Genomic DNA, 14,434 nt, shown 5'->3' on the forward strand with positions numbered 1-14,434 from the left:
GCTGGGGCAGGAATGTAAAGGAAGGCCATGGAATGATTAACCCTGGAGTCAGCAAACCAGCTAATCGGGGAGTGGGATAGACAGATGTGCTTTGGGGGGTAGATTTCCTCTGGGGTTTGTGGCTTCTGTTTATTATTCCTGCTTAAATTGTGAGTGTGCATTTCACACATTCTTCTTCAGGAATGCTGCATTTCATAATCAAAGGAATTGTGCAAAATACGCTGAAAGAGACATGACTACTTTTCCTCTCATTAGCTACATAGACCAGGACTCAGACATGGAGGACATTTTCATGAAAAACTGCAAGTGTAAGATGCAAACCTGCCCTTGAAGCCTTGCTGATGGTAGAAACAGGCACCTGGAACGTTTGAACAAAGAAAGTGGAAAGCAAAAGAGAGTCATCGTCGGGACAAAGACCGTCTCAGGCTGTTTGATGCAGCTGAGACCGTGCCCCCTCCCTGCCCCTCCAGCTCCTCCAGGACACATGCAAACAGCACCTAGAGGGAAGGGGAGACGCCCCCACCCGGGATCCTTAGGAGGCTCTGAGAAGGAGAGAAGATGAAGCCTTGACTGCCTCCTTAAGATGTCCCTGAGGGGAATGTCGTGTTTTCATTTCATCTCGGGAAGTGAGGTGAACCTAGAATTTTCATTCCCTAGGCCCCGAAAGGATCACTCTGTAATGGGTTGTGACAGGAGAGAGAAAAAATGAATGTGAATCTGTGAATTGATTACTTGATCCATCAGATGAAGTACATCCTTATAATGCAGTATTATTCGGCTGTAAGAAGGGGGAAGTAGTGAATATGCTTCCACAGGAATGAGCCTGGAAACATTAGGCTATGTGGGGGGGATCCTGGCACAAAGGTCCAAGGGGGACAGGGAGTGACTGCAGGTGGATGACGTGTGTCTTGAGGGGCAGGAAGCATCTGGACTCTGGAGTGATCATGGATGGACTAACTTGTCAATACATTAAAAACCCTGATTCTACACCTTAAATGATGACTGTGATTTCATGCGAACTCTGTCTAAACGAAATGTATTAAGTCCTAGATGCTGATGGATGAAACCTATTCCCAGTGGTTCAGAAAATGAATGTTTTGTTTACGTGTGTGTGTGTGTTGAGTATGTATATTTATGGATGTTTATATATGGATACACATCCAAATACATACATACACACAAACACACACACACACACACACACACACACACATATATAGGCAGAGAGAGAAAATGAGAGATAAGCTGATATAATGAAAAGCGAAGATGGCAATAGTGAAAAATGATGGATCTGGGAAAAAGGTCTGAAGCAGTTCTTTATGAAATCTTCAAATTCATTTAAGTTTGTAATTATTGGCGAATAAAATAATAACAAACAAGCAACAACTGAAAGCCTGTATTTAAGAGTGAAGGGGCTGGAGGGAGCTAAAGGGAGGTTTTGGTCTCACTTCCCCATGACCTTGGACCACTGTGCCAAGGGCTACTACTTGAAGCTGAGCTACAGTAATAATCAGCCTCGTCCTCAGCCTGGAGCCCAGAGATGGTCAGGGAGGCCGTGTTGCCAGACTTGGAGCCAGAGAAGCGATCAGGGATCCCTGAAGGCCGTTCATTGTCATCATAAATCAAGGTTTTGGGGGCCATGCCTGGGAGCTGTTGGTACCAGCCGACATAACTGCTGGTTCCAGCACAAGAGATGGTGACCGTCTGTCCCAGATTCCCGGACACTGAGGGAGGCTGAGTCGGGCCAGACTGGGCCCAGGATCCTGGAAAGAGGAGAAACACACTCTAGTCAGTTCTGTCACCCTGAGGACAAAGACACAAAGGATCAGCCAGATGTCCCTGGGGTCCCTTCCCTGGAGGCCTCACCTGTGTCCTGAGTGAGGAGGGTGACAAGAAGCAGAGCCCAAGCCATGGTGGAGACGCCCCAGATGCTGCCTTCTGAGCCCCCAGCCCTTGGCCTGCACCCCCAGACCTCTCTTATCTCCTCCCCCTCAGAGGAGGGAGGGGCCTCCATTCAAATCAGCTTCCTGCACCTGCCCTTGCTCACTCTCTCCTCACCCCTCTGACCTGGCTCTGGAGGCATCCATGGACAGCAGGGCTCATCTGAGAGGATGAAAACTCTGTGACACGTTGTCCTTAGTCAGGACACTGACCATTACACGGCCCAGGAAATGGGGCCATCCTGGGATGTCCCTGTCATCCACTATTTGAGTCAAGACGTCGTTGGCCAATAATCCCGATAACCACTCTTTGGGTTTTGCGGGTGGAAGGTGAGGACAGGGGCCCGAGGGGCTGGGGTGACTTAGAGATTCCATCCCGTCTCCTCCCGGCACCACAGGGGAGCTGGGGGTGTGCATCCCCCTCCCTCACCTGTCCCCTCAGCAGGACGGGGCCCCTGCCCCCCGTCCCCTGCCTCTGCAGGGCTCGGAGGAGGGGCCCTGGGACCTTTATTGGCCTTCCTAGCAAAGGGCTTATGAAGCAGAGCAGATTGAGGACGCTGACCCCACACTCTCCTTTAGGGGCTCAGGAGGCAGCACCTGGGGCTTCATACAGGTCAGGAAACCAGACCAGGACCCCCCCAAACCCAGGCCCTTGCTGCCTCCTGGTGGCCTTGGATGGGGATGACCAAGCCCCAGGGAGGCAGCTGAGTGGGGCTGAGCCCCCAGCTCTGACCCCCCCAACTTGTTCCTCCTCCTCCTCCTCCCAGCCCAGCACCAGTGACCCTGTCCTTCCTCATCCACTGCATGGGCTCACCCCAGAGCTGGCACCTCCCTGAGGTCAGACACCTGTGTCCAGATGCTGGACCCATTGTGTTTTCTAGACAGAGAATCAGGGCTGACTGGTGTTTCCCAAGATTGTCACTGTCTCAGTATCTGAAATGTCTAGTTCCTGATTACGAGGAAAGTTGACAATTGGTGTAATTGTCCTTTGCATCCCAGGGTTTATGCTCCTGCCTCTGGGCACAGGGCCCCGGGGGTGATGCAGAAGGAGCTCCAGGTCCCCACAGAACAGATTCCTGCTTCTTTCCTGGGTACTGTGGAGGGGACCCAGGAGTGATGGCGCTGGGTGCGTGTGTGGGTGTCTGCCTGTCTCTCTGTATTTGTGTGGGGCTGTGTGTATGTTTCTTCACAGAGACAGAGCACATCCTGCGATAGAACATAGCCTGGACCTGACGGTGAGATGTTGGGTTTCCCTTGGATCCAGGACCTGCACTCAGGCGCAGGAATACACGTAGGATCTGTGCACATCAGAGTTACCCCACAGCCTGAGACTAGTGTCCTCAGATAGACCTGCCCACAAGACTCGCCCTTGGTTTGTGTGTTGTGATTAGATTTCAGGAAGGTTTAGGCCATTCTCCAAGAAGAATGACCCCCTGAGTCTCCACTTTCCTGCAACCTTATGGTTTATTCTGAAGCCCTGACCTGCTCCCCAGCGGGAATCTGGAATTTCGGTAGATGCCAGGCACAGGATGCCTAGGAGACCAGCCTCCAGTAAGAGTCTTGTGGGTCTGATGAGGCTCCCTGGGGGACCATTCTTCATACACGTTGTCACCATTTAACTGTGGTGATGAAGCCCGACCTTGGAAAAGGTTTCCTGGAAGTTTATCCTCGTTTCCTCAGATTTCACCTCATCCACCAAGCCCTTTGCTGATTTTGCTTGGTCTCCCTTCACTGAAGGAAATCACAGCCACCAGGACACCTCTCTACTGAGTCTTGTGGGTCTTCTTAATGGCGAAAGTAGTTTCCTGTGGTCTTGGGGACACTCGACACAGGGCGATCTGAGAAAACAAGCAGCAAACCCAGGGTCTAGGGTTTCCCTCTGTCTCCTGCCATCTGCACCCGGGGGGTAAAAGTCATCATGGGAATCAGGGTCTGCACTAAACTCCACCCCTCCCTGGACACCCAGGACCACCCAGAGAAGCAGTAAGTCAGGAGCACTAGAAACTCCCCACCACCCTTGGAACAAGCTCCAGTGAGAGGATTATCAGGTCCACACTCGGAACTCCTGCTCTCCAGACTTTCAGTGTGAGCTCCTGTCTACACCCCTGTTGGTTTCTCTCTGTGGCTCCTTGATCCCAAGGCAGGGACCCCAGATGTGGCCACGCTCGCTGCCCCCCCACCAGGAAGCTGGTCTGGAGCCTCTGCCTTGTGGATTTTAAGAGCTGCCAGAGCTCCCACAAGAGCCTCAGGCTGCCACCCAGCCTCCATGAGGAGGGATCCCATATAGCAGGAGGGAGTCCTCTGCCAGTCAGCACATGTTTTGTCCTCATTAGGGAGAAAATGCACAAATAGTCCAGATCTTCTTTCTCCACAACACAGGCTAATGTCCACTGCTTCCTTCTTGGCTTATCCTTTCAATATGCCATACGTTTGCAGTGGGAAAATAACCAAAGCAAACCACCTGCAGGAAAGTTATTGTCTACCCACTTTTGATGGTGAATCCTTATTGGATTTCCCATGAGTCGTATTCTGCCTTGAACATATTACAACAGCAAAGAGTATGGAGATTTTTTAAAAATTTAATCGAATTTTCAGAGATTCTTCATCTCTGCTCCAGAAAACGTAACCCACTGGATATCCCTTGACCCTTCATTCACTGTGAACTCTTAGGAAATTTCCTCTCTGTCCACTCCGCCCCCAAACCTGAGCAAGGGCTCCTGTTCCCACTTCCGGGATGTGGATAAAAAACAAGACACACCTTCAGTCCAGAGCAGGGTCCCACATGCTGTCTGGAGTAATGTTTGGGCATCACATTGGACGGGGCACAAAATGGCAAGAGATGCTCTTGACTAGAGTCTGTTGCTTTGTGTCCCGAGATTTTCATTTCATTGAGATTCCGAGAATCAAAATATCATCTATGATAGAAAGTACCTTTTTTCTTAGTCAAACATACGTTTCCAAACCCACCTAAAATATTGGGTCAAAACTTCTCCAGGAGTTTTCTCATCAGACAGAAGGGAATCAATGATCCTCTAGATTCAGTGTGTATCCCATCGTGCTCTTTTGAAAACCCATCCATATCTTGCTCAGTGACAGAGCTGTTAGTACCTGCAGTGAGGACGGGAGTGGGGAGGGGTCCGTGTGTGGACACAAGGTGACCTTTGCTCTGATTGTTAGGCACGAACACACACATCTGCCTACAAGTACCCACACTGGATTGTTTAAACTGCAAGCTCAGGGTTACTATATTCAGGGGAATATTTGATATCACAGCTCAGTCTGCTTTGTAGAATGTGACTTCTGAACATGTGGAAAGCCATATTGAGGTCATTCTCATTAAAAGAAAAAGTCTTGCTTTGAAAAATGTAACACTGATTATAAATGCAGCTATATGTTTAACAGAAAGAAAGAAGAAAGAAATAGCAGGACAGATGCAAAGGAGCAACGGCTGTTTCCATAATAATGGTGGAGGGTAGAAATCATAACAGAGGCTATTTCAGGAGAGTAAAAACACTGATTCCCGCACTGCACACTTATTAGCAGCTATAATCCCAATGAAAGTAGAACTTAGCAATGAAGTTGGTCAATATTTTCTACACTCTACTTGAGCTCTGATGATATAGATAGAAAGACCAAAGATTCTGGTCATTTGTAAAATGCTGTGATAAAGACAAATGAATACACAGATTGAGGCTAACATAGACTTGGAAAATAAGGGGCCTAATTGGTTGGGTTAAAAATAATCAGGTTTATCAGGAAGATGATTTAGACAAGAAAAGCGTGCCCAGGACCGGCATAGAGTGAGCCATATATGACGAGCCTTCCAAAGATAGAGGACCGATTGACACTTGAAAACAGCCCAATTGACACGTGACTCCAACTTCATGAGAGCCAGGAGCCAGGACCCCAAGAAAGAGCTGCTCTCCAGTCCTGGATGCCTGAAAACACAGTTATCAAATGTTCCTCTTCACTTGTTACTGTGGGGATGATGTGTCCTGAGGAATCCAACCAACGTAATTTTTCGTCTAAACTATTGAATTTGGGATATCCCTGGCGGTCCAGAGGTTGAGACTTAGCACTTACATTGCAAGGGGTGAAGTTTCGATCCCTGGTCAGGGAACATAGATCCCACAAGCTGCGTGGCATGGCCGCAGAAAACACAACAAAAACCAAAACAAAACATAAAAAAAAAATTTTTTTTAACTACTGAATTCACATAATTTTCATTTTAGTAATGTTTCCATTTGAAAACTGTCTTTCAGGTTCAAGAAAAATTTAATATTGAAGCCACGACACTCACGCCTGTTTTTCAATGAATTCTCACAGGTGTTAGATGTGCTGGGATTCCACCTGGAAGCTGCATTGGCTCTTCATGGAAACATGTGACCTTGATATCACTGAGGAAGGGAGGACATACCCTCCAACCCACCCTCCATACTGGAGCCATGTTGCAAAGTGCCCATCGTATTAGAAGACTGCCTTCCTGTAGGGCTGTCCCTGGACAGGGTTCACCGATGCCAGGACAGAGACAATTCTGAGACCCAGAGTGTGTCCCCAACCCTCCCTGGTTCAGCCCACTCAGATGCAGGTCAAAGAGCAGGGACAACAAACAGGAAAATCACACATTGTCCTTTGTCCTCATCCCTCTGCAGGGTCCTCACATCTCCTCTCAGCTGTAAATGCTTCAACCACAGATGCAAATGAGCAACCAGCAGAGTCACAGCAACGGGGAGCCTGTGAGCCAGGGCGGGATTTGGTCTCACTTCCCAATGAACTTGGACCACTGTGCACAGTGTTACCACTTCTATATGAACTACAGTAATAATCGGCCTCGTCCTCAGCCTGGAGCCCAGAGATGGTCAGGGAGGCCGTGTTGCCAGACTTGGAGCCAGAGAAGCGATCAGGGATCCCTGAGGGTCGTTTATTGACATCATAAATCAGGGTTTTGGGGGCCGTGCCTGGGAGCTCTTGGTACCAACCGACATAGTTATATTTCCCTATGTCACTGCTGGTTCCAGCACAAGAGATGGTGACCGTCTGTCCCAGATTCCCGGACACTGAGGGAGGCTGAGTCAGGCCAGACTGGGCCCAGGATCCTGGAAAGAGGAGAAACACACTCTAGTCAGTTCTGTCACCCTGAGGACAAAGACACAAAGGATCAGTCAGATGTCCCTGGGGTCCCTTTCCTAGAGGCCTCACCTGTGTCCTGAGTGAGGAGGGTGACAAGGAGCAGAGCCCAAGCCATGGTGGAGACGCCCCAGACGCTGCCTTGTGAGCCCCAGCCCTGGGCCTGCTCCCCCAAACCTCTCTTATCCCCTCCACCCACGGAGGGAGGGGCCTCCATGCAGATCAGCTTCCTGCACCTGCCCCTCCTCCGCTCTCTGCTCACCCCCTCTGACATGGTTTGTTCCAGATTCTTCTGCATCCCTGCACAGCAGAGATTATTGGAGACTTAACTCCTTCACATGGTGTGTTAAGACAGAACGAGTCAATGACAGGATGTGGGAAAGGAATCCAGCCCGGGATTTCCTGTCTCTCCTGGTGTGAGAGTCACGGTGCTTCCTGGGGGAGGAATCCCAGAAGGTCCCCTCTTTGCTCTTGGGACAAAGGAGAGGCCCTGAGCCCAGGCGGCTGAAAAATCCAACTGCCCCGCTTTCTGAGAGTTAAAGGCTGAGCTGCGCACCAGTATCCCCTCAAATACTTCTGTTTTAAAAATTTTATTGAAGGGCTTCCCAGGTGGCGCAGTGGTTGAGTCCGCCTGCCAATGCAGGGGACACGGGTTTTTGCCCCGGTCTGGGAGGATCCCACATGCCGCGGAGCGGCCGGGCCTTTGAGCCATGGCCGCTGAGCCTGCGTGTCCGGAGCCTGTGCTCCGCAACGGGAGGGGCTACAACGGTGAGAGGCCCGCGTACCGCAAACAAACCAAAAAAACAAACAAAAAAATTTCTTGAAGGGACTTGCGTGGCGGTCCAGTGGTTAAGGCTCCACACTTCCACTGCAGGCGGTGTGGGTTTGATCAATGGTCGGAGGACTAAGGTGCGGCATGTCGCGTGGCGCAACTAAAGAATTTTTAAAAATTAAAAAAAAGAAACAAAAAAAATTCTATTGAAGTATAGTTGGATTACAATGTTGTGTGAATCTCTGCTGTACAGCAAAGTGACTCACTTATTCATTTATATATACATTCTCTTTCTTATTCTTTTCCATTATGGTTTGTCATAGGATATTGAAAACAGTTCCCTGTACTATACCGTAGGACCTTGTTGTCTATTCATCCTATATATATTAGTTTGTATCTGCTGGTCCCAAACTCCCAATCCATCCCTCCCCCACTCCCAACTCCCTCTCATCCCCCTCAGTTGGGAGGGTCCTCAGATTCCCCTCCAGCCTCTGTCTCCAAAGTGCTCTGAGTCTGAGGCCCAAGCCTGAGCTCTGGGCCATTTAGTAGCACTTTTGAAGATGATTTCTTGGGGCACAAATGCTTTGGGACTAAGAGGGGTTACGCAGGAAGCAGCTCTTGAAACTTCACACAGGACAGTAGAAGCCACAGATACCTTCCCGGAATCCTGGCCCTTGCTGACCCCTGGTGGCTTCAGATGGTGCCAACCAAGACCCTGGAACCTGAGGGACAGAAAACAACCCGGTCCCCAGACTGGCTGCTGTGCAGCTCCTTGTAGGACGTTTCCGAAGAGCAGGTCCAAGTTTGTGTAAATGAACTGACATGGAAAGCATAGTTCACAAAAGGTGGATGGAATTAACCACCTGGACTCAACGGGGCTGGCAGTCTGATTAAACCAAAATGCCAACATAGGATTTAAAGACCTATAGTTCCACCCCATAATATTGGCCACACCACGATAGACTGAAATCACTTGGCATATGGAAAACCAGAACAGCTCAACTGTATGGAAGGGAAAGTTAACAGAGCGTGTCTCTGTTAACAGATCTGCTGGAATTATGTCACAAAGATATTCATCCAGTTTGTGAAAAATGATGCGAGAAACAAGGACAGAACCTACTGAAGTCAATAGACAGATACAGAGTGTCAGCCAATATACGGGAGAAAAATCTAACGAAGAGTGATGTGTGTATATGTATAACTGATTCAGTTTGCTGGACAGCAGAAGCCAACACAACAGTGTAAATCTGCTATACTCCAATAAAATGTTTTTAAGAAAGAAAGTCTCAGCTAAGCAATAGAAGGTGGAAAAAACACAGTGAATCTACTACAGAGAAAATTCCAGCAGATGGGATTAACGACAGACAGAGCACTGGATAATGAAAGATTTCTGACTTGAAGTCAGGCAATGGAAACAGTCCCTGTTGAACAGAAGGGGGGAATATGAATTTAAAAGAATGAAGTAGTATCCACAAATTATGGAACTTCAATTGACCTAATACACAAATAATTGGAGTTCCCAAAGGAGAGGAGACAGAGAGACACAGAGAAACCCTCACATCCAGAATCTTGACACACCTCAGGGTGTAGAAACGAGAGGGCAACCACATCGAGTTTCATTGTAATGAAATCTTGAGCTGTGGACAATTTTTGAGACCCCTCTTCAGGTTGATTGACTATTGGTATGTTAGGAAAATGTCAGCTAAAGAAATAGTTCCCGGACTTTCCTGGTGGTCCAGTGGTTAACACGCAGGGCTTCCAATGCAGGGGGCACGGTTTCCATCCTTGTTCGGGGAACTAAGATCCCACATGCCACTTGGTGGGGTCAAAAAAAAAAAGAAAACCCAGTTCCCTGCAGATTGTACCACAATGTTTCCTCCTCTCTCTCCCTCTCCCCAACCTCACGACACAAACGTCTGTCCCAGAGTTCTTCACTCTGGTCTTTGTGGGTGCGTGGAGCACATGCACAACTCTGATTGTTTCTTTTAAACCCAAGTCAAACAATACTGATAGTCAGAGTCATATATCAGAGTTTAGGAAGAGTCCAGAGAACATAGGAGTACAGAAAAGCACAAATATGGAAGCCAAGATGCATGTCGACAAGCGTTTACTGACTTTTTCCTGAGAAAGGCCAGTCCCAGGTCTGCAGTGGTGCCAAGTAGACCTGTCATTCCATAGGTCGTGATCAGTGGTGAGTATGGTCGTGATGAGCTGAGGTAACTTAACAATTATAATGAGTGTGAGTCCTTACAGATGCAGGTAGACCTGCAGATTCATTCTCCTTTTAGTCGTGAGGCTGGTAGACCACTGCCCACTAAACCCACCGACAGATTTGCTCTAGGGAGAGGGTGAACCACATGTCCTGGATAAGGGGGCACGGCAGAGCTGACTCTGTGGGGCTCAGGAGGAGAAGCCTGTGTGCCTCCAGAGTTTTGTAGCCTCTGCCCACCTCTCTGGAATGGCCATCTCCCATGGAGGCCTTTCTCCAATGGGCAACCGGCAGAAATATTCACTTACAAGGAAGCTGACATCATCCAGGTGCTGACATACCTGACACCATCCTGTAAAGTTGGATGCACGTCGCCCGGATTCTGATTTGTACTGTATGGCTGGCTAGGATTGTCTTGACATGAACAATTTTCTAGGATCTTGATCAGCCAGGAACAATCTCTCTCGCTTCCTCCCAGTGAAGTGATCTCAGACAACTCCTGGAGTACACGTCCCGCTGAATAGCAGGAAACATGGGACAGCTGATACCCTGACAATATTCGCCTTAGAAATCCAGGACACACCCGAATCCCACAAGGCCAGATGCCTGACTCTAGGCTTCCTTGTCTTTCCTCTGGGACCCTGTCTGCCATCTTCAGGACGGGCTCCAGGAAATCAGGGAAGCCCCGCCCAGGACCAAGCTGAGCCTCTGTTAGGGTCCATGTCTCTTGGGGCCTCACCTGTAGACACACTACCCTTTCCTCACTCAGCGGGTTGGATGCTTGTACCCACTGTTTCAAACTATGTTGTTTGGGGGATGCATATCGAGGAAGGCTGGGGCAGGAATGTAAAGAAAGGCCATGGAATGATTAACCCTGGAGTCAGCAAACCAGCTAATCGGGGAGTGGGATAGACAGATGTGCTTTGGGGGGTAGATTTCCTCTGGGGTTTGTGGCTTCTGTTTATTATTCCTGCTTAAATTGTGAGTGTGCATTTCACACATTCTTCTTCAGGAATGCTGCATTTCATAATCAAAGGAATTGTGCAAAATACGCTGAAAGAGACATGACTACTTTTCCTCTCCTTAGCTACATAGACCAGGACTCAGACATGGAGGAAATTTTCATGAAAATCTGCAAGTGTAAGATGCAAACCTGCCCTTGAAGCCTTGCTGATGGTAGAAACAGGCACCTGGAACGTTTGAACAAAGTGGAAAGCAAAAGAGAGTCATCGTCGGGACAAAGACCGTCTCAGGCTGTTTGATGCAGCTGAGACCGTGCCCCCTCCCTGCCCCTCCAGCTCCTCCAGGACACATGCAAACAGCACCTAGAGGGAAGGGGAGATGCCCCCACCCGGGATCCTTAGGAGGCTCTGAGAAGGAGAGAAGATGAAGCCTTGACTGCCTCTTGAAGACGTCCCTGAGGGGAATGTCGTGTTTTCATTTCATCTCGGGAAGTGAGGTGAACCTAGAATTTTCATTCCCTAGGCCCCGAAAGGATCACTCTGTAATGGGTTGTGACAGGAGAGAGAAAAAATGAATGTGAATCTGTGAATTGATTACTTGATCCATCAGATGAAGTACATCCTTATAACGTAGTATTATTCGGCTGTAAGAAGGGGGAAGTAGTGAATATGCTTCCACAGGAATGAGCCTGGAAACATTAGGCTATATGGGGGGATCCTGGCACAAAGGTCCGAGGGGCACAGGGAGTGACTGCAGGTGGATGAGGTGTGTCTTGAGGGGCAGGAAGCATCTGGACTCTGGAGTGATCATGGATGGACTAACTTGTCAATACATTAAAAACCCTGATTCTACACCTTAAATGATGACTGTGATTTCATGCGAACTCTGTCTAAAAGAAATGTATTAAGTCTTAGATGCTGATGAATGAAACCTATTCCCAGTGGTTCAGAAAATGAATGTTTTGTTTATGTGTGTGGGTGTGTTGAGTATGTATATTTATCGATGTTTATATATGGATACACATCCAAATACATACACACACACACACACACACACACACACACACATATAGGCAGAGAGAGAAAATGAGAGATAAGCTGATATAATGAAAAGCGAAGATGGCAATAGTGAAAAATGATGGATCTGGGAAAAAGGTCTGAAGCAGTTCTTTATGAAATCTTCAAATTCATTTAAGTTTGTAATTATTGGCGAATAAAATAATAACAAACAAGCAACAACTGAAATCCTGTATTTAAGAGTGAAGGGGCTGGAGGGAGCTAAAGGGAGGTTTTGGTCTCACTTCCCTGTGACCTTGGACCACTGTGCCAAGGGCTACTACTTGAATCTGAGCTACAGTAATAATCAGCCTCGTCCTCAGCCTGGAGCCCAGAGATGGTCAGGGAGGCCGTGTTGCCAGACTTGGAGCCAGAGAAGCGATCAGGGATCCCTGAGGGTCGTTTATTGACCTCATAAATCAAGGTTTTGGGGGCCGTGCCTGGGAGCTGTTGGTACCAGCTGACATAGTTATATTTCCCTATGTCACTGCTGGTTCCAGCACAAGAGATGGTGACCGTCTGTCCCAGATTCCCGGACACTGAGGGAGGCTGAGTCAGGCCAGACTGGGCCCAGGATCCTGGAAAGAGGAGAAACACACTCTAGTCAGTTCTGTCACCCTGAGGACAAAGACACAAAGGATCAGCCAGATGTCCCCGGGGTCCCTTCCCTGGAGGCCTCACCTGTGTCCTGAGTGAGGAGGGTGACAAGGAGCAGAGCCCAAGCCATGGTGGAGACGCCCCAGACGCTGCCTTCTGAGCCCCCAGCCCTCAGCCTGGTCCCCCAGAACTCTCTTATCCTCTCCCCCCCAGAGGAGGGAGGGGCTTCCATGCAAATCTGCTTCCTGCACCTGCCTGTCCTCACCCCTTCTTCTCATCCCCCTGACATGGTTTGTTCTAGATTCTTCTACATCCCTGGACAGCAGACAATCCTGGAGAATTAACTCCTTCACATGGTTTGTAAGGACAGAACGAGTCCATGACAGGATGTGGGAAAGGAATCCAGCCCGGGATTTCCTGTCTCTCCTGGTGTGAGAGTCATCATCGTTCCTGGGGGAGGAATCCCAGAAGGTCCCCTCTGTGCTCTTGGGACAAAGGAGAGGCCCTGAGCCCAGGCGGCTGAAAGATACATCTGCCCCACTTTCCAGGAGTCAGAGGCAGAGCTGGGGACAGTAACCCCTCAACTCCCTCTTTTTTAAAAACATTTTATTGAAGGGACTTCCATGGCAGTCCAGTGGTTAACACTCTGTGCTTCCACTGCAGGGGGTGCAGGTTTGATCCCTGGTCGGGGAGCTCCAATCCTGAATGCCGCATACTGCTGTGAAAAATGAAAAAAAGAAAGAAAAGAACAAAGAAACTGAACATTCTTATTGACGTGTGCTTGAGTTACAATGCTGTGTGAATTCCTGCTGTTCAATAAAGTGAGTCAGTTATACTCTATATACATTTTTTCATATTCTTTTCCATTCTGGTTCATCAGAGGATATTGAATACAGTCCCCTGTGCTATACCATAGGTCCTTGATGTTTATCCATCTTATATATAATAGTTTGTATCTGCTGGTCCCAAGCTCCCAATCCATCCCTCCCCCACCCCCAACTCCTTCTTATCCCCCTCAGTTTGGAGGGTCCTCACATTCCCCTCCAGCCTCTGTCTCTGCAGTGCTCTGAGTCTGAGGCCCGAGCCTGAGCCCTGGGCCATTTATTAGCACTTTTTAAGATGATTTGTTGGGGCACAAATGCTTTGGGACATAAGAAGTGTTCCGTGGGGAGCCCCTCTTGAAACTTCATGCAGGACAGTGTAACCCTCAAGTACCTTCCCCAAATCCTGGCCCTTGCTGCCCCCTGGTGGCTGCAGACGGTGCCAACCAAGCCCCTGGGAGGCAGCTGAGTGGGGGCTGGAAATCCCTCTTGCATCGCCCTCCCCTCCTCCCTCCTTCCCCATCAAGCTCAGCACCAGGCCTCCGATCCCTTCCATCCCCTCTAACCTCATTTCCCTTTGTCCATTAACTCCCTCCACGATGGGATGTGTCACCTGCCACACCAGGTGGCCTGGACCCTCACCCCAGGACTATTTAGCCTACCCCACCACAGCCTTGGTACCAGGTTATGCCTGTGAGGCAGCTCTTCATACCAAGTGACAGACATTTCAGGAGCCCAAGAGAGGTGACTCTATGGCCAACGGTGGGGAAAGCTAAAGGCTTGCCTTGGGGATTGAGGGAAAAGGAGAAAGATGTTTGGGCGAAGCAATCAGTTTTGACTCATGACTATTGCTTAAGTGTGTTTTGAACATGTTTGTGCTTTTTTATTTTACACACTGGTTAAAATAATAATGTCTGTTATTAAAGATAAGACTTAGTCCCACAGTCTGC

General features: G+C 48.8%; 1 protein-coding gene and 1 gene segment (V, D, J or C); both read right to left on the reverse strand.

Annotated features, from left to right (window-relative positions):
* Positions 1–14,434, reverse strand: part of LOC101270467 (immunoglobulin lambda-1 light chain) — a 162,038-nt gene that overhangs the window by 108,884 nt on the left and 38,720 nt on the right. For 2 of the 5 annotated variants that reach the window (XM_049698073.1, XM_049698066.1), the window contains exon 1: positions 1,867–1,937. The exons of the other annotated variants lie outside the window; for them this stretch is intronic. In XM_049698073.1, coding sequence (XP_049554030.1) covers positions 1,867–1,912 — 46 coding nt within the window. In that variant the 5' untranslated portion in view covers positions 1,913–1,937. Of the gene's footprint in view, positions 1–1,866; positions 1,938–14,434 lie in introns of those variants that run through there. 5 annotated transcript variants of the gene reach the window in all.
* On the reverse strand, positions 3,704–12,855 carry LOC125961277 (immunoglobulin lambda variable 2-18-like). The segment is given in 4 exon segments: positions 3,704–3,778; positions 6,732–6,882; positions 12,491–12,644; positions 12,748–12,855. Coding segments are annotated over 4 exon segments (426 nt in total).

Source organism: Orcinus orca, chromosome 15 (genome assembly GCF_937001465.1).
Source record: "Orcinus orca chromosome 15, mOrcOrc1.1, whole genome shotgun sequence".
NCBI lineage: Eukaryota > Metazoa > Chordata > Mammalia > Artiodactyla > Delphinidae > Orcinus > Orcinus orca.